Source organism: Pristiophorus japonicus, chromosome 16 (genome assembly GCF_044704955.1).
Source record: "Pristiophorus japonicus isolate sPriJap1 chromosome 16, sPriJap1.hap1, whole genome shotgun sequence".
Classification (NCBI taxonomy): Eukaryota; Metazoa; Chordata; class Chondrichthyes; family Pristiophoridae; genus Pristiophorus; species Pristiophorus japonicus.
In genome coordinates, this window is record NC_091992.1 from 65,153,143 (window position 1) to 65,174,417 (window position 21,275).

General features: G+C 48.6%; 1 protein-coding gene across 1 annotated transcript in view; it reads right to left on the reverse strand.

The window, feature by feature from the left end:
- The window catches only part of LOC139227066 (SH2B adapter protein 2), a 123,953-nt gene that overhangs the window by 10,589 nt on the left and 92,089 nt on the right, over positions 1-21,275 (reverse strand). Inside the window, exons 6-7 of the mRNA XM_070858140.1 lie at positions 20,669-20,859; positions 19,116-19,287 (exon numbers count right to left, since the gene is read on the reverse strand). Of these exons, the coding sequence (XP_070714241.1) occupies positions 19,116-19,287; positions 20,669-20,859 (363 nt within the window). The remainder of the gene's footprint in view (positions 1-19,115; positions 19,288-20,668; positions 20,860-21,275) is intronic.

The following is a 21,275-nucleotide window of genomic DNA, read 5'->3' on the forward strand; positions in this document are numbered from 1 at the left end:
GTGGCCATTAACAGGTCCAGGCTACGGCCGGTCGAGGGATCATTCTGCCCGACTGCCTGCCTCTCTTCCGTGGCTATGTTCGCGCCGGGTGTCCCTGGAGCAGGCGGTGTCTACGCTCGCCGCCTTCCGCAACTGGTGGACACCGGTGAGACTGGAGTGCATCATTACAACAGGGAACAGAATTTTAATTTGATTAGTTATGGTTCCCTTTAACGTTTATTTCTTGGTTTGCAGACTCTAGTCTTTGTGGGGGAATTTGGCTCAAAGTTATAAGTTTAAAGAGTTGTAGAGCTGTTGCATTGTGAGTGGCTTAGCCAGTCACGTGATGTCCACAAGACTCAATAAAACCCCAGCCAGTTGGGTCTAGGTCATCCACGATGAGGTATGCAGTTTTGAGCCTAGTAGATGAACTGGTAATGTGTAGTGTGATTGTAAAACCTTTATTAATAAACCAACCAGTTCTTAATAGCAATGTGTTGCTATGAATTCTTAAACAAGCTAGGGTCCTGAACTTAAGGAAAGGTAACTTCGAAGGTATGAGGCATGAATTGGCTAGAATAGACTGGCAAAGGATACTTAAAGGATTCACGGTGGATAAGCAAAGGCTAACATTTAAAGATCACAAGGATGAACTTCAGCAATTGTACATCCCTGTCTGGAGTAAAAATAAAACGGGGAAGGTGGCTCAACCGTGGCTAACAAGGGAAATTAAGGATCGTGTTAAAACCAAGGAAGAGGCATATAAATTGGCTCGAAAAAGCAACAAACCTGAGGACGGGGAAAATTTAGAATTCAACAGAGGAGGACTAAGGCTTTAATTAAGAAGGGGAAAATAGAGTACGAGAGGAAGCTTGCATGGAACATAAAAACTGACTGCAAAAGCTTCTATAAATATGTGAAGAGAAAAAGATTAGTGAAGACAAACGTAGGTCCCTTGCAGTCAGATTCAGGTGAAATTATAATGGAGAACAAAGAAATGGCAGACCAATTGAACAAATACTTCGGTTCTGTCTTCACGAAGGAAGACACAAATAACCTCCCGAATGTACTCGGGGACAGTGGATCTAGTGAGAAGGAGGAACTGAAGGATATCCTTATTAGGCAGGAAATTGTGTTCGGGAAATTGATGGGATTGAAGGCCGATAAATCCCCGGAGCCTGACAGTCTGCATCCCTGAGTACTTAAGGAAGTGGCCCTAGAAATAGTGGATGATCATTTTCCAACAGTCTATCGACTCTGGGTCAGTTCCTATGGACTGGAGGGTAGCTAATGTAACACAACTTTTTAAAAAGGGAGGGAGAGAGAAAGCGAGTAATTATAGATAGGTTAGCCTGACATCAGTAGTGGGGAAAATGTTGGAATCAATCATTAAGGATGAAATAGCAGCGCATTTGGAAAGCAGTGACAGGATTGGTCGAAGTCAGCATGGATTTATGAAAGTGAAATCATGCTTGACAAATCTTCTGGAATTTTTTGAGGATGTAACTAGCAGAGTGGACAAGTGGATGTGGTGTATTTGGCATTTCAAAAGGCTTTTGACAAGGTCCCACACAAGAGATTGGTGTGCAAAATCAAAGTACATGGTATTGGGGGTAATGTACTGATATAGATAGAGAACTGGTTGGCAGATAGGAAGCAGAGAGTCTGGATAAACGGGTCCTGTTCAGAATGGCAGACAGTGACTAGTGAAGTGCCGCAGGGCTCAGTGTTGGGACCCCAGCTCTTTACAATATACATTAACGATTTAGATGAAGGAATTGAGTGTAATATCTCCAAGTTTGCAGATGACACTAAACTGGGTGGCAGTGTGAGCTGTGAGGAGGATGCTAAGAGGCTGCAGGGTGACTTGGACAGGTTAGGTGAGTGGGCAAATGCATGGCAGATACAGTATAATGTGGATAAATGTGAGGTTCTCCATTTTGGGGGCAAAAGCACGAAGGCAGAATATTATCTGAATGGTGGCAGATTAGGAAAAGGGGAGGTGCAACGAGACCTGGGTGTCATGGTTCATCAGTCATTGAAAGTTGGCATGTAGGTACAGCAGGTGGTGAAGAAGGCAAATGGTATGTTGGCCTTCATAGCTAGGGGATTTAAGTATCGGAGAAGGGAGGTCTTACTGCAGTTGTACAGGGCCTAATTGAGGCCTCACCTTGAATATTGTGTTCAGTTTTGGTCTCCTAATCTGAGGAAGGACATTCTTGCTATTGAGGGAGTGCAGCGAAGGTTCACCAGACTGATTCCAGGGATGGCTGGACTGTCATATGAGGAGAGTCTAGATCAACTGGGTCTTTATTCACTGGAGTTTAGAAGGATGAGAGGGGATCTCATAGAAACGTATAAGATTCTGACGGGACTGGACAGGGTAGATGCGGGAAGAATGTTCCCGATGTTGGGGAAGTCCAGAACCAGGGGACATAGTCTTAGGATAAGAGGTAGGCCATTTAGGACTGAGATGAGGAGAAACTTCTTCACTCAGAGAGTTGTTAACCTGTGGAATTCCCTGCCGCAGAGAGTTGTTGATGCCAGTTCATTGGATATATTCAAGCGGGAGTTAGATATGGCCCTTATGACTAAGTGGATCAAGGGGTATGGAGAGAAAGCAGGAAAGGGGTACTGAGGGAATGATCATCAATGATCTTACTGAATGGTGGTGCAGGCTCAAATGGCCGAATGGCCTACTCCTGCACCTATTTTCTATGTTGCTATGTAAGAACCCATGAAGCAAATACATTACATGACCCAGCAAGGATGAAGGAACAGCAATATGTTTCCAAGTCAGGATGGTGTGCGACTTGCAGAGCAACTTTGAGGTAGTAATGTTCCCATGTTGTCCAGGTCTTGCTGCATGTGGGCATGGACTGCTCCATTATCTGAGGAGTTGTGAATGGAACTGAATACTGTGCAGTCATCAGCAAACATCCCCACTTCTGACCTCATGATGGAGGGAAAGTCATTGATGAAGCAGCTGAAGATGGTTGGGCCTAGGACACTGCCCTGAGGAACTCCTGCAGCGATGTCCTGGGGCTGAGAAGATTGACCTCCAACCACCACAAACATCTTCCTCTGTGATCGGTATGACTCCAGCCAGTGGAGAGTTTTCACCTGATTCCCATTGACTTCAATTTTACTCGGGCTCCTTGATGCCACACTCGGTCAAATGCTGCCTTGATGTCGAGGGCAGTCATTCTCACCTCACCTCTGGAATTCAGCTCTTTTGTCCATGTTTGGACCAAGGCTGTAATGAGGTCTGGAGCCGAGTGGTCCTGGCAGAACCCAAACTGAGCATCAGTGAGCAGGTTATTGGTGAGTAAGTGCCGCTTGATAGCACTGTCGACGACACCTTCATTCACTTTGCTGATGATTGAGAGTAGACTGATGGGGCGGTAATTGGCCAGATTGGATTTGCCCTGCATTTTGTAGACAGGACATACCTGGACAGTTTTCCACATTGTCGGATAGATGCCAGTGTTGTAGCTGTACTGGAGCAGCTTGGCTAGAGGCACAGCAGGTTCTGGAGCACAAGTCTTCAGCACAACGATGTTGTCGGGGCCTATAGCCTTTGCTGTATCCAGTGCGCTCAACCGGTTCTTGATATCACGTGGAGTGAATCGAATTGGCTGAAGACTGGCTTCTGAGATGGTGGTGACCCCAGGAGGAGGCCGACATGAATCATCTACTCGGCATTTCAGGCTGAAGATGGTTGTAAATGCTTCAGCCTTGTCTTTTGCAGTCGTGTGCTGGGCTCTGCAGAGAAGGCTCAGAGGAGATTTGATAGAGGTGTTTAAATCATGAAGGGCGTCGAGTAAATAAAGAGAAACTGTTTGCAATGGCTGAAGGGTACAGATTGAAGGTGATTGGCAAAAGAATCAGAGGTGCGATGAGTAAAAACGTTTAGGACGTGGAATGCACTGCCTGATGGCAAAGGGGAAATACTTGATGGAGAAAAAATTGCAGGGATATGGGGAAAGAGCGGGGGAGTGGGGCTAACGGGAATGCTCTTCGAAAGAACCGGTGCAGACTTAATGGGCTGAATGGCCTCCTTCTGTGCTGTACTGTTCTATGATTCACAATTTCTAATCCATGTCGCCACTATCCTTTAAATCTCATGTGCTTCAGTTTTGCTGACAGGTTTATGGTATAGTACTTTAAAAGAACATAAGGATCCGAAGTAGGCCATTTAGCCCCTCGAGCCTGTTCTGCCATTCAATGAGATCATAGCTATTCTGTGACCTAACTACATATACCCTTTGGCCCACATCCCTTAATACCTTTGCATAACTAAAATCTATCAATCTCAGATTTAAAATTAACAATTGATCTCGCATCAATTGCCATTTGTGGAAGTGAATTACAAACTTCTATCACCCTTTGTGTGTAGACGTGTTTCCCAGCTTCTCTCCTGAAAGATCTGGCTCTAACTTTTAGACTGTGCCCCCTAGAGCTAGACTCCCCAACCAGCAGAAATAATTTCTCTCTATCCACCCTATCAGTACCTTCTAAATTTCAGGGAATACATAAGAACATAAGAACATAAGAAATAGGAACAGGAGTAGGCCATACGGCCCCTTGAGCCTGCTGCGCCATTCAATAAGATCATGGCTGATCTGATCATGGACTCAGCTCCACTTCCCCGCCCGCTCCCCATAACCCTTTATTCCCTTATCGTTTAAGAAACTGTCTAGTTCTGTCTTAAATTTATTCAATGTCCCAGCTTCCACAGCTCTCTGAGGCAGTGAATTCCACAGATTTACAACCCGCAGAGAAAAAAATTCTCCTCATCTCTGTTTTAAATGGGCGGCCCCTTATTCTAAGAACATGCCCTCTAGTTCTAGTCTCCCCCATCAGTGGAAACATCCTGTCTGCATCCACCTTGTCAAGCCCCCTCATAATCTTATACGTTTCGATAAGATCACCTCTCATTCTTCTGAATTCAAATGAGTAGAGGCCCAACCTACTCAATCTTTCCTCATAAGTCAACCCCCTCATCCCCAGAAACAACATAGTGAACCTTCTCTGAACTGCCTCCAAAGCAAATATATCCTTTCGTAAATATGGAAACCACAACTTCATGCAATATTCCAGGTGTGGCCTCACCAATACCCTGTATAGCTGTAGCAAGACTTCCCTGCTTTTATACTCCATCCCCTTTGCAATAAAAGCCAAGATACCATTGGCCTTCCTGATCACTTGCTGTACCTGCATACTATCCTTTTGCCTTTCATGCACAAGTACCCCCAGGTCCCGCTGTACTGCGGCACTTTGCAATCTTTCTCCATTTAAATAATAACTTGCTCTTTGATTTTTTCTGCCAAAGTGCATGACCTCAGACTTTCCAACATTATACTCCATCTGCCAAATTTTTGCCCACTCACTTAGCCTGTCTGTGTCCTTTTGCAGATTTTTTGCTTTTGCTTTTCCTCCCATCTTTGTATCGTCAGCAAACTTGGCTACGTTACACTCGGTCACTTCTTCCAACCCATGTTCATGTAATCTCGCCTCGTAACTTAACTCTTAAAGTCCAGGTATCATTCTGGTAACCCGACGCTGCACTCCCTCCAAGGCCAATATATCCTCCCGAAGGTGTGATGCCCAGAACTGCTCACAGTGCTCCAGGTGTGGTCTAACCAGGGCTTTGTACAGCAGCAGCATAACTTCTACCCCCTTGCATTCTAGTCCTCTAGATATAAAGGCCAGCATTAGCCTTTTGATTATTTTCTGTACCTGTTCATGACATTTTAATGATCTATGTACCTGGACCCACAAGTCTATTTGGACCTGCACTGTTTCTAGCTTTTCACCATTTAGAAAGTACTATCCTGTTCAATTCTTTTTAGATCCAAAGTGGATGACCTCACATTTGCCTACATTAAATTCAATTTGCCACTGTTTTGCCCAGTCACTTAATCCATTAATATCTCTTTGTAATTTTATGCTTCCATCTACACTACCTACAATGACGCCTATATTTGTGTCATGGGCAAACTTAAGTATGTGGCTTTCTATCCCATCATTTAAGTCATTAGTAAATACTGTAAATAGTTGAGGCCCCAACACAGATCCCTGTGGGACATCATTAGTCACATCCAGCCAATGAGAGAACCTGCCCAGTATCCCCACTCTCTGTCTCCTGCCGCTCAGCCAATTTCTTAACCAGGTCAATAATTCGCCCTCATTTCCATGAGCTTCAACTTTAGCTATAGTCTCTTATAAGGGATTATAAGTCAGCTGATCAGCTGAAAATTGTTGAGCTCAGTCAACAATCCTCTATAATTAAGGATAGAGTTCAGTCACTCTATCCTTAATTATAGACTCTAGAAATTTCCCCACAACCGATGTTGGGCTAACTGGTCTATAATTCCCTGGTTTCCCTCTCACCAGTGCTGAATAGCGGAGTGACATGTGATTTTCCAATCGAAAGGAACGGTTCCTGAATGGAGAGAACTTTGGAAGATTATAGTTGGGGCATCTGCAATGTGCTTACCTACTACCTTTAAAACCCTGGGATGGAAACCATCAGGTCTTCGGGATCTGTCACTCTTCGGTGCCATCATTTTCTTCATTCGTATTATTTTACTGACATTAATTTTATTGAGTCCCTGTCCCTGATTCAATGTTAGTTTCCTTGGGATTTCAGTCATGCTATCCTCTTCCTCTACTGTAAATATTGACACCAAGTAATTATTCAGTATGTCTGCCATTTCCTAATTATTATTGACAATATCACCATTATCAGTTATCACGGGACATACCTTGCTCCTGACCAACCACTTTTTCCTAATAACCATTTTTGTGCTGATTTTGATATACCTTGCAAGTATCTTTTCATACTCCAGCTTCTACTATCTGTTTTGCCACCTTTTGTTGTTCTGCCCCACTTAGACTCTTAGGCCCCAAATGGACCAACGTTTGCGTGTCCGGGGTGAACGAAGTGGGTACCAGGTCCCGACCCCGCTGCTGACCTAGAGCTGGTAATTGGGATTAGACTGGTTGACCTTTTGTTGGTCGGCGCAGATATAATGGTAAGTACTGCAGGGAATAGAATACGGCCAGGGTGATCTTCTGGACTAGTTTCAATCGCCTGGATGGGTCGGAGGGAATTTTCGCAGATTTCTTTCTCCCTAAATTGGCCTGGGTTTTTATCTGGTTATTGCCTCTCCCAGGAGATCACATGGCTCTGGTTGGGGTGGAATGTAGAATATCGCAGTTGTGTGAGGCGAACTGGTTGGGCTGGGTGCTCTTTGCCTTTCTGCCATTGTTCATAGGTTTATAGGTAACCTTCAGGGCTGCTGACCAAGGGCCGTGCGGCTCTTTGTCGGCTGAAATGGACACGATGGGCCGAAATGGCCTCCTTCTGCACTGCAAATTTCTATGTTTCTATGAGGAGAAATTTATTTTCTAAGAGGGTTGTAAATCTGTGTAATTTGCTGCCTCAGAGAGCTGTGGAAGCTGGGACATTGAATAAATTTAAGACAGAAACAGACAGTTTCTTAAACAATAAGGGAATAAGGGGTTATGGGTAGTGAGCAGAGAGGTGGACTCGAGTCCATGATCGGATCAGCCATGATCGTATTAAATAGTGGAGCAGGCTCGAGGGGCCGTATGGCCTACTCCTGCTCCTATTTCTTATATTCTAATGTTCTTATAACACCACATGAGGGTAGGTAGGCACTTAGGTGTTTTATGCAATGTTCATGTGAAGTTTCCGTTAATGTGCTGTCAAATATTGAAACCTTTATTTTTAACACTTTGTGTTCTTGGACAGATTTGTGTGCACCTTTGCAATTGTCTCAGTGAGTTGCAGTGATTGGTGTGACATAATGGTATCCCTGCAATGGTGATGAGTGTGAAAGGAATGGCTTAGGCATTGCAGGGATGCTTTATGGAGCTGGTGTGGGGTGGTGCCAACCTGACACATCATGTGGCAGCCAGTGTGTACAATGTCAAGTGAAGTAAATGTGGCCATGCTGAGGCCATCCCTGGCATCTCGGGCAGCAATGTGGTTGGGTGCTGAAGCCTTGTGTCCTGTGCAGCATCAGGTGATTGCGGAGAAGGTTGGTGGTGTTGTTGGTACTGCTGGTGTTGGGGCTGATCATGGTGGGTTTCTGAGGACTAAGTTGAGAGGGTATAAATGGCACCTATGATGATGGAATTGATGGCAAGTGAAGCAGAGATGACAGAAGCGATCTGTCAATGGTGAGAGAGGTAATGAGATCAGACTGGATGGAGACTTGTGCAAAGACTTGCAGCTTGGTGAATCTGTTGTGGAAATGTAGTGAGGAAGAGCTTGTGACTGAGGGAAGGAATCTCTGTAAGGTGGGAATTTTGACACGATATTTGAAGCTGTCAACTCATCAGCTGATTCAATGGCCACTGACGTCCCGCCTCAGCCTCACAGACATGGTCTAGGCACTGCGTGAAACCAGTGACCGAGCTGTCAAATTCAAAGGGTCAGTTTAAAACCATCATTAAGTGGCTGCAAATAAGCCACTAATCATTTAAATTGGCTCCCCGCCGCTGTCTGTTGGGGCTGCTCAGCGCTCACAGACCCGACATTTGGTAAAGGCGTGTGGCAGTGGGTTCACAGCGAGATCCCGACCCACTTTCCCACCCGACCCGCCATCGATCGTGCCCGCTGACGCCCCAGAAAATCTTGGCCTTACTTTCCAAGCAGAATGCTGCCTCCTTATTCGTCCTCCCTCACACTTATCACTGGCCACAGACACGCCCATTCTTCAAATTTATTCATGTCTTCCTGTATTCTGTCGCTGTCCGCTTCAGTATTCACTCCATCCCCAATTTGGTGTCAATCGCAAATTTTGAAATTGTACTTCCGATTCCAGAGTTGAAGTTGTGTAAAATGGTGAAGAATGGTCCCAGCACCGGTCTTTGTGGAACACCACTTCCTACCTTTACCTGTCCGAGTAACTGTCTTTAACCCTGACTCTCTGTTTTCTGTTTTGTATCCAGCCTGCTATCCATTCTGCTATCCTGACTCCGTATGCTATGATCTGAGTCATGAGAGTGATGGTGGTTTGGTCTTAACAATGCAGACAGGGCCTTGGCTTTTCCTCATGGCGTCAGGTGACCGAAGGTGCCAGGGAACACAGCAATACTGTGGTGATGCACTGAAGGAGCTCCGATACATTCATCGTCCCGTCTCACTGATTCATCCTCTAGCACAACACTGACACAAGCTCCACAGTCTGACTGACATACGATTTGTAAATAAACTATTCACGGGAGGTGAGTGAGTGAGGCAAGGCTGCATCTATTGCCCCATTATTGTCAAAGGGCAGCCATTACAGTCCCGGGACATTGGTGGGCTTTTTCCTTGACCCGCTTTTGTCTTTATGGTGATGCTGCTCCTACGATGGTGTTAGCCATATATGGGCCAAGTAATGACCAACCTGAATTAGATCAGTTTTATCAATACTTTGGCCACTGGGTATTGTGCAAGGGACATTTCCTGACCCTTCAAAGCCAACAGCTCCAAACTCTTCGCCAAGTCACACAGCATCTGTAACTTGCACAGGTTGGAAATTGCAGGATTCTGACCCAACAATGATAAAGGAACAGTGATACTGAAGTCAACTTGGAGGTGATAGTGTTCCCATGACATTGCTGCTCCTGTCCGTCTCAGTGATAAAGGTTGCAAGGGGGGAGAGGCAGTGTCAAGGTAACCTTGGCGAGTTGCTGCAATGCATCCTGTAGATTGCACACACTTCAGTCACAGTGTGGGGGGATATAGAGTCTGGTGCCGGGGGGCACTCATTAAACAATGAATTGAGCTTCTTCTGGCTGGATCCATCCAGTGAGTGGAGAATATTCAGTTGCATTCCTGACTTGATCATTGCAGATGGTAGGCGGTTTGAGGGATGAGCAGTTCAGCCGCTCCCCGCAGTGGCTCCAGTAACCACCTTGTGGACGGAGCTGGGCCAGTTAAGCTTCTGATCAATGATGGCCTTCAAAACGTTGCTGGCGAGACCTTAGTGATGGTGGCAACCCGATGACAGCCGTGCTGGAAAGGCTGGCCCCGACCATGCCCGACACGCCCGGAAGCAATGCCGGGACAGACCTGCCCACCACCGAAGGACAAGGGCCAAACTCCAGAGGGAGCAGCATGCGGAGGCCCGGCACGGTCCTGACCCACAAGACCATCAGCAGGCCGGGGCCATCAGAGGGAGCAGCTTGTGGCGGTACACCACTGCAGGGAGCAGCGCGTGCTGCTGCAGGAGGGCGATGGCTGCGAAGCCAGGTCGCTGATTGCAGAGCGGGCAGGCACAGCAGGTGGGGTGAGGTCGGGGCGAAGGAGCGGCGAGAGATTATAGAAGGAAGTGACCGGGGCCCAGGAGAGGCATGAGTTCGGGGCCCAGAAGAGCTAAGGGCCCAGGGGCAGCTCGGGCCAGCCCACACTGCGACGATGTGCGCACTAGGTCCGTGCAGCAGAGCTGGTCTCCGGTCGTCTTGGTTAATCCTTGCCACTGGACCAAGACCTAGCTCTGTCAAGCCCGTGTGGTGGCTGGTGTGCAATGGCCACCCCACGTTAAAAAAAATCCACGCACCCAGCATCTTCCACCCTTCAATATGTTGTTCGGGATCTGGAATATTAGGTCCTTCATTGAAACACCGGTGAACTCATCCTTTTTGGCGTGGAAGCAAGTCATCCTCGATACGAGGGACTGCCTATGATGATGATGAGTGATGGCGGTGCCATTGAAGGTCGAGGAGAGGCTAATGGACTTTATCTTGTTGGAGATGGTCATTACCTTTCACTTGTGTGGTATGAGAGTTATTTGCCATTTGTCAGTCGCAGCCGGGATGTTATCCAGGTCCTGTTGTAGGCTGGCGTGATCCATTATCAGAGGAGTTATAAATGGAGCCAAACACAATGCAGTCATCAGCAAACAGCCCCAATCCTGATGGCATGATGGTCGAAGGTCACTGATGGAGCAGTGGAAGGTGGTTGGGCCCTGGATACTGCCCCTGGGAGCTCTGCACAACGTCCCGGTACTGTGACAACAATGAACTGTGAGGCAGCTATGAAGCCAGCTGTTGATCTTTTTCCTTTTCACCCCCAATAAATTCAGTCTTATCGAGGGCAGCCATTCTCAACCCTCCCCTGGCAAAGCATGTCCATACCTGGGTCAAAGACTGTGCGGAGCCTGAACTGAGCATCAATGAACAAGTTACTGAAAGTAATATTGTTGGCTCCTATGATCACTTTACAGATGATGGGAAGAGGCTGATGGGCCTGTCATTGACCGGGTTAGAGTTATCCTTTTTGCAGACATTGCCTGGGCAATCGTCCACACTGTCGCATTGCTGCACTGGAACAGCTTGGCAAATGGACAGCTAGCTCAGGCCCTCAGCACAACACTTGCTTGTTGCTTAAAAGTATGTTGGCAACAGCAGAGCTGATTCCACTTTCCTGTGACCCCAGCAGGAAGGAGGAGACACAATCGAGTCGCCTGATCTCCAACACACTCTCCCTGCAACACCCACACTCTCCAACACATACATAATGTCCCCCAATACCCCCCCCAAATACACACACTCCCCCCCAACACACACACACACCCCCAACACACCCCTTCCCCAACACACTCCTTCCCCAACACATACACACACCCCCAACACACTCCCCCGCCTCAACACACACACACACCAACACACACCCCCTCCCCGACACACACACTCCCCCCCGACACACACACACACCCCCAACACACCCCTTCCCCAACACATACACATACCCCCAACACACACCCCCTCCCCGACACACACACTGCCCCCCGACACACACACTGCCCCCCCCGACACACCCACTCCCCCCCCGACACACCCAGTCCCCCCCCCGACACACACACTCCCCCCCCGACACACACACACCCCCAACACACTCCTTCCCAAACACCCCGCCGCAATACACACACACTCCCCCCACCCAACACACACCCCCTCCCCGACACACACACCCTCCCGACACACACACTCCCCCCTACCCCGACACACACTCCCCCCCCGACACACACACTGCCCCCCGACACACACACTCCCCCCCCCGACACACACACACCCCCCCCCGACACACACACACACCCCCCCGACACACACACACCGCCCCCGACACACACACACTGCCCCCCGACACACACACACCGCCCCCGACACACACACACTGCCCCCGACACACACACACCCCCCCCCGACACACACACACCCCCCCCGACACACACACACCGCCCCCGACACACACACACTGCCCCCCGACACACACACACCGCCCCCGACACACACTGCCCCCCGACACACACCCCCCCCCCCCCGACATACACACTGCCCCCCGACACACACACCCCCCCGACACACACACTCTCCCCCCGACACACACACTCCCCCCCCCCCGACACACACACAGCCCCCCGACACACACACACCTCCCCCCTGACACACACACAGCCCCCCGACACACACACACCCCCCCCCGACACACACACACCGCCCCCGACACACACACACTGCCCCCCGACACACACACACCGCCCCCGACACACACACACTGCCCCCCGACACACACACACCCCCCCCCGACACACACACACCGCCCCCGACACACACACACCGCCCCCGACACACACACACTGCCCCCCGACACACACACACCGCCCCCGACACACACTGCCCCCCGACACACACCCCCCCCCCCCCGACATACACACTGCCCCCCGACACACACACCCCCCCGACACACACACTCTCCCCCCGACACACACACTCCCCCCCCCCGACACACACACAGCCCCCCGACACACACACACCTCCCCCCTGACACACACACAGCCCCCCGACACACACACACCCCCCCCCGACACACACACACCGCCCCCGACACACACACACCCCCCCCGACACACACACTGCCCCCCGACACACACACATCCCCCCCGACACACCCCCCCCAACACACACACTGCCCCCCAACACACACACTGCCCCCCGACACACACACTCCCCCCGACACACACACACCCCCCGACACCCCCCAACATACACACACACACACACACCCCCCGACACACCCCCAACACACACACACACACCCCCCCGACACACCCCCCCCGACACACACACACCCCCCGACACACCCCAACATAAACACACACCCCCCGACACACACCCCCCCCCCGACACCCCCCCCAACACACACACTGCCCCTCGACACACACACTGCCCACCCCCCCCCACACACACACTCTGCCCCCCCACACACACACACACACCCCCCGACACCCCCCCAACACACACACACACACACACCCCGACACACCCCCAACACACACACACACGCCCCCTGACACACCCCCAACACACACACACACATCCCCCGACACCCCCCCCACCCCGACACACCTCACCTGACACACACACTGCCCACCCCCCACACACACACACTGCCCCCCCCACACACACACACACTGCCCCCCCCCCCCCCACACACACACACAGGCTGCTGGGAGAGCAGGAGATCTGTATGATCCTCAGATCCTTGCATATTGATCGTGTACAGATTTAACCTCAAGCTAAGGCGAGACAACGTGATCTTTCCCCGAGTCACAAGTAGATCTGTCTACAATAACTCTGGTATTTATCCCCAGAGCATACAATGTCAGTCACTGCACACATTCTGAAGGGTGGGGTCTGTGAGCTGCTTTGTGTTGAGGCGATTGAGTGTAACACAGCTCAGTGAAGGAGGTCACTGGGATGGATGTAGGTGGAGCCAGTGGAGATCTGGGGATTTCTGTGAGGGTTTCCCTCATTGAGCTCCTCAATTTGCCACTTTTCCTTTCTCTATCAGTTGTGTTTATAGTCACAGAACTATACTTGTTTCAACTGTTTTGTTTTACTAAGAACTTCTTATATTCTATTTTACTTTTGGGCCCATGACAATTTCATTCCTGGACCTGTACATTGAGAGATATTAAAATAGAATGTGTTTTATTCAGGGAGTTGATGTTGTGTATGTATCGACTCTCCCTCCAGTGAATTGTATGGTCTACTCCTAAATACTCTCCTCGATGAGAAGTGGTGAGGCCATTGAGCCTGTGATACAGAAGGCTTTCCACCTGGATCTGCGACAATTCCTCACGTGCCTGCATCGGTTTCAGGAGCGGTCTTTGCTGGAGACGCTCTGGGCTCATTGCTTTCTCACTCACTGGTGCGGAGCGGTGTATTGGCAAAAGATTGCTGAGTGAATGTCAAGCAGCTGATCTCGGGCATCTCCACGTGGGACGTGGTTGGAGGACATTGTCTCACCATGCCCACTGATCTCCTTCAGCATGTTTAAGCTGCTTCAATGCCTTCCTCATGGTTATCTGTAACCATCCTTCCAGTAAGGTCATTTAACATGCAGGTACAGCAAGCAATTAGGAAGGTAAATGGCATGTTGTCCTTTATTGCACGGGGGGGTTGGAGTACAAGAATAAGGAAGTCGTACTGCAATTGTACAGGGCCTTGGTGAGACCACACCTGGAGTACTGTGCACAGTTTTGGTCTCCTTACCTAAGAAAAGACATACTTGCAATGAATGTTGACTAGATTGATTCCTAGGGTGGGAGAGATGTTCTATGAGGAGAGATGGAGTAGAATGAGCCTATATCTGTACCAATCAGAATGGGTGGTGAGTCTTTGGAATTCTCTTCCCCAGAGGCCTGTGTATGCTCAATTGTTGAGTACATTCGAGTTTGAGATTGATAGATTGATAGATTCAAGGGATGTGAGTAATAGGTCAGGAAAGTGGAGTTGAGGTCGAAGGTCAGCCATGATCTTATTGAATGGCGGAGCAGGCTCGAGGGGCGTATGGCCGACTCCTGCTCCTATTTCTTATGTTCTTATGGTCATGGCTGCTTCTTGGAGTTTGGGCAGCAAAGAATCCACCTTGCTGGTCCCAAAAACTTGTACCTCCTCAATCACCCACTCCCTCTATCCAATTTCCCCCTAAATGTTCCACACTATCTGTGTCCCTGGGCTGCCTGTTCCCCACAATCTCGCTGCGTGATGTCCCCACCACTCTGCCACCTGCAGTATTGATGTTACCATTGGTTTTGTTTCCTGATTAAAAGGTAGATTGTAGCCCAATAAAATCATAACATCTACAACCATGTTTATGGAAGCAAATGACTGCTCCACACAGCGTGTCTGCTCGAACATCCTTTGTTAAATGGCATTAAGATCTGTTGTCCAGCCAACGCAAGAGGCGAGGACAGTCAACCGGTCAAACATCATCACTGTCATCACCGGCACCCTTTATCACAGCGTCCTCCACTTCCTCAGCCATAGCAAGGAAAGAATTAAATAATTTGCATTTAAATAACACCTTTAATGACCTCAGGACATCCCAAAGTGCTTTACAGCCAACAAAGTGCACATGAAGTATGGTTACCATTGCAATGTAGGGAAATGCAGCAGAATTTGTGCAGAGCAAGGTCCCATAAACAGCAATGAGATGAATGAGCAAATTATCTGTTTTAGTGATGTTGGTTGAAGTATAAATATTGGCAGGACATGGAGAATTCCCCTTCTCTTCTTCAAATAGTGCCTTGGGATCTTTTACATCCACCCGAGAGGGCAGATGAGGCCCCTGTTTAATGTCTCGTGCGAATATAGGACCAGGAGTAGGACATGTCTTGAGCCATTCGGTTAGATCATGGATGATCTGTATCTTAACTCCATCTACCAGCCTTCGTTCCTAATCCCTTAATACGCATGCCTAACAGAAATTCATCTCGGTTTTAATAAGTTTTAATTGACCCCCGGCCTCCACAGCTTTTTGGGGAGAGTGCCAGATTCCCACTGCGCTTTGTGTGAAGAAGTGCTTCCTGACATCACCCCTGGGCCGGGATCTAATTTTAAGGTTACACCCCCTTGTTCTGGACTCCCCCCACCAGTGGGAATAGTTTCTCTCTACCCTGTCAACTCTAATCATCTTAAACAGCTTAAATTAGATCCCCCCTTACTCTTCAATACTCAGGGGACAGCAAGCCCAGTCTATGCAACCTGTCCTCATCATTTAACCCCTTTAGCCCCAGTATCATTCCGGTGAATCTGTGCCAATATATCCTTCCTAAGGTGCGGTGCCCAGAACTGAACACAGTGGTCTAACCAGAGCTTTATATAACTATAACATCATTTCCACCCCTTTATTCCAGCCTTTTGAGATAAAAGCCAACATTCCATCTGCCTTTTAAATTATTTTTTGTACCTGCCCACTAGATTTCAGTGATTTCTGTACGTGGTCCCCTAAATCTCTGCTCCACCACAGTTCCTAGCTTCTCACCATTTAGAAAATACTTTGATCTATCTCTCTTGGGTCCACAGTGGATGACCTTCCCCACACTGAACTCCATCTGCCACAGTTTTGCCCACTCACTTAATCAATCAATGTTCCTTTGCAACTTTCTGCTCCCATCTGCGCTATTTACTGTGCCACCTAACCTGGTACAGTCAGCAATCTTAGATATATGGCTCGCTGTACCTTCATCCAAGTCATTCATAAATACAGTGAAAAGCTGAGGCCCCAGCACAGATCACTGGGGGATATCACTGGTCACATCCTGCCTATTAGTGTACATACACATTATCCCTATTCTCGGTTTCCTAACAAATTCTCTACTCATGTCAACAGGTTGTCTCCAATCCCATGCATTTTCATTTTTCTTAAGTCTCTTCTGTGAAACCTTGACCAAAGCCTTCTGGAAGTCCATAAAAATAACATCCATAGAATCTTCCTTATCTACTACGTTTGTTACCTCCTCAAAAAATTCAACTAATTTTGTTAGACAAATCCATCCAAAAGACAGCACCTCCTACATTGTGGCACTTCCTAAGTAGATTATGTGCTCAAGTCTCTGGAGTGGGGCTTGAACCCATGACCTTCTGACTCGGAGACGAGAAGAGAAACATCACTGCCCCATTGTCATAAAGTATCTGTATCTGTGCAGGTGTGTAATGAAAGTGTGGATGGTGATGATTGGTAGCGTGAGTCCACCTTGCTCCCCTTGCTCTGTGCAGAGAGCAGACGGTGCATTGTGGGTACAGAAGCACAGCTATGCATGTGGGTACTTTGGTGCCAGCTCATGCAGTATTGTGCACGTGTGCACGTGTGCACAGTGCATATGGACATGTTGATGTAAGATACCATGAAGTATATGAGTAACGTGATACGTACCCCTCCAAGCTCTGCAGCCCAAGGCCTTTCAGAGGCTCCCTCCCAAACAAATCAACAAAGATCTCTTCATGTTCTGGGAGAGGCTCCAACTGTGCTGCACTCTGTGTCCTACATTGTGCAAATCTTGCCTTTAAACATAAGAAAAGTGTGGATTAAGGCCGGGAAATCCTACCCTACAGCACATTTTCTTTGCCATTGTGGCATGTGGTATATAATTTGCATATTTCTACTTGTATTACCTTCGTTACTACATCCGTGTTGACATCGATTTACGTGAACAGTGCGTTTTGCCTCCTTAAGAACTACAATGTTCCTCCATGTCCTGCGATGTCCTGTACCTTCCCATAATATCTTTGCCTTACCTTTGCGCTGTGTGTCAAGTTGTGCAATGTTTGGGAACCTCAGATCAGCTGCTGCCAGAGTCTTGTGCCGATGCTCTGTTATGTCTCTTTATGCATCTTTCCCTGCCGCTTGTTGACGGAAAGTGCTCCGTGTCAGTACACCCGGGCAGTGGGAAGCCCGTCAGTACAACAGACCTCAGGACCTTGCAGCTCCACCATTGGGACAGGGCTCGACAGTCGGAGTGACCAACTGTATCTCACTGGCTCTGCTTTAAGCAGCTCATCCACTGATTGACAAGTGTTTAAGGGATATTCTTAAAGGCGCATCACTAACAAAATAGTATTGCTTGAAACCCCCAATTTAGATATATTGCACACTTGCCACTTGTTAGCAGATCTTAAATAACAAACGAGAATAGGGTTATTAACCCTTTCTCCATCAACAAAAGCAGCTATAAGCCACAGTGGTACTGCTTGCTGAGACACTAACACGCATCATCAGAGACTAACAGGGGCAGGAGAGCGGATGTTCCAATCCACCTCCGACTCACCCCACTCAGTTCTTGACTTGAGCCCAGGGATATGAGAAGGGGATTGAATGTCTGTGTGTCCCTGACTGAAGACAAGTTCCTTCTGAAGATAAAGGAGCAGGCTAAAGATCAACTTGTGAAAATGAGTAAATAGTTGACGGAATGTGTGATTCGGTGAGTGGGCAGAGAAGGATTTAAGTTTCTGTAGCATTATTCAGCAGTGGACAGCCATGCACAACTGTGTGTGGGAATCACCCCTCAACTCCACACTGGCGATCGTGCAGTCGGTTCACCGCCACCACGAGATGCTGAAGGGCCAGATTTGGCACAACAGGTACCAACACAGATGGTGGAGTTTCTGTAATCTAACAGAGTGTTAAATTCCAGTCACAGCCCTCCCTCAGTGTCTTGCCCTCCTCTTCATAAGCGATAATGGAAATCACTGCAAGCGAATTACAACCAGGGTACTATAAGTTTCATTCACTTACTGAAGTGGCATCAGCATGTACCTCTCTCACAGGGAACACCAGCGAGCCTTAAAGGAAGGGGATGATTGTTTAAACAGACATTTCTGGGACAACATCAACAACTTATATTTATATAGCACCTTTAATTTAGTGAAATGTCTCAAGACGCTTCACAGGCGCGTAATCAGACTAAAATTGTCGTTGAGCCAAAGAAGGAGATATTAGAAGGGCTTGGTCAAGGAGGTAGGTTTTAAGGAGCATATTAAAAGGAGTTAGAGAGGTAGGGAGGTTTAAGAAGGGAATTCCAGGCAGCTGAAGGCATGGCCACCAATGGTGGAGCGATTAAAATCGGGCGGACTGTATAGGCAGCTAACATGATGCAATTGCTGACGCTGTGCTAACAGGTCATGGAGGTGGCAGGGTGATGCTGGGCTGGGCCTCGCAATCAATCACAGAGATATTTTGATTGAAAATAAACTCGCATTTTCCTCTGAAAGAAAAGAAAACCCCAGAGTAGTTCCCGACCCGCAGGGCTACTTTGTGAGTGTCCTACCTGTGCGGGGCCGTGGGACCAGCACGTAGCTGCGGAGGGTGATGTCGGCAGAACCGCCGGACTCCAGGGGGATGGGATGAGTGTGGAAGTGTCTGAGCATATCCAGGATGGTCTGGAACCAGAGGTGCTGAACATGACACTGGCCAGTTTCATTCAGAGAGAGGCGCAGATGCTGGATAAATTAGAAAGGAATCTGTTACAGTTACACAGAATGACAACACGGAAATAGCCCATCCAGTCCATGTTGGTGTTTATCCTCCACTCGAGCAGGATCCTAATCCCACCTTCCCACTCTCTTCCCATATCCCTTTATCCCCCTTTCCTTCAGTCACCTGGCGAACCTATTTTTACATTTTGACTTGGTCTCTGCTTCAATCTCTAACTCTGGTAGTGAATTCCACAGCCTCACATCGCTCTGTGTAAAAACATGTTTCTCCTGTTCTCCATCCAATGTCTCTTGCGATGACTCTGGTGGTTCTGTCTCCCCCGTTCTTAACCCGTCGACCACTGGAAACAATCTCTTTCTATCTATCCAGTCACATCCCTTCATCATTTTAAACACCTCTGATCGCCCTGTACACCTGGGAGTCCCTGGCCAAAGACCGCCCTAAGTGGAGGAAGAGCATCCTGGAGGGCGCTGAGCACCTCGAGTCTCATCGCTGAGAGCATGCAGAAACCAAGCGCAGGCAGCGGAAGGAGCGTGCGGTAAATCAGACTCCCCACCCACCCTTTCCTCCAACCACTATCTGCCCCACCTGTGACAGAGACTGTAATTCCCATATTGGACTGTTCAGTCAACTAAGAATTAATTTTTAGAGTGGAAGCAAGTCTTCCTCGATTCTGAGGGAGTGCCTATGATGATGATGAATCTCCTGTTCACACTGATGCTGATGTGAAGCCCGAGGAGCTAGTTTCACTTGGTGACTGGTCGGAGTATCGGGCCCTGCTGTGGGTGGGTGGGGCCAAGCTGGCTGCTGATCCCCTGCCATGCATCAGTGACCTGGAGTGCTTGCTGGGGGACAAGAGGTTCCACCCCCAAGCTCCCATCAACATTAATATTCTAAGAACCCTTTTCACATCCCCTTTTTCTCAGGCCTGCATGTTCTGCTGAGGTCCTGTAAATGTTTCAATTGTTGCCAGCTTTCTGAAGAATTGGCACAAATAAATAACCAGTTATCTTAGGATCCATATAAACATTCGGATAAAAGTTCTCCAATGAGACACAGTAAAAAAAAAATCCATAAAAATGCCCCCGAACAGAAATTAGAAGTAAACATATGCTGTAAAGTAAAAATGTTCAAACATGCCTTAAACTACTCAAGCTCCCATAAGTGTTCCATTGCACTTGGAACTTCCTTTTAGTGCCAGATGGGCAAAAGTAGTGCACAGTGCGATCCCACGATGGGCCACAGCACCATAGGCTGACCAAAGGTCACGTTTATTTGCCTTATATCTGTGCCAGATCTGAAACCAGCCATGTCCAACATCGGCTTCAGCATGGCGGCCATGTTGGGTTCTGCGCTCTCTGGCTTGCTCCTGCTCCAGTCCCTTACCTTTGCTTTGCCCTGGAAGTTGAAGGTCAGCACGTACTCCCCAGGCCGTGTCTCACTCTGGCGAATGACGAACAGACCGTGGCTCCGTGCTCCTCCGGCCAGCACCAGCTGAGCTGCCTTTATCCGGGACAGTGTCCCATGGAACCAGGGGTAATGGGACAGCAGCTCAGATTCCCGCTCATCCTCCTCATCTGCAGTTTGAAAAACATCACCCAGTCTCTAAAAAAGCTGACTGTGTACAAGCGTCATGTCCAAAGGCAACACCCCTCTGTACCACTGCCCAGCCACCAGCAGCCAATGCTTGAAGTCAATCTGTGCCTTGCCTACGGAGCTTTGCAGGAGATTTGGCTCCATTTGGGCAGGGTGAGCTCACGTCCCCCATCAAGGCAGCCAATAGTTTCTCAAATGTCTCTGGGGTGATTCCTCCAAACCCCACCCAGAATACCATTCCATGTGGCCACACTCTGTGTGTGAAGGGGACCTTCGCCTTTTACTAGTTTCACCTTAATGTCGCTCTGGGCTGGGGGGGAATGTCAAATGGCTGGTCAGTTGGGCGGAAAAGTGGCAAATGCAGTTCAATCCAGAGGACTAACAAGGCAAGGGAATA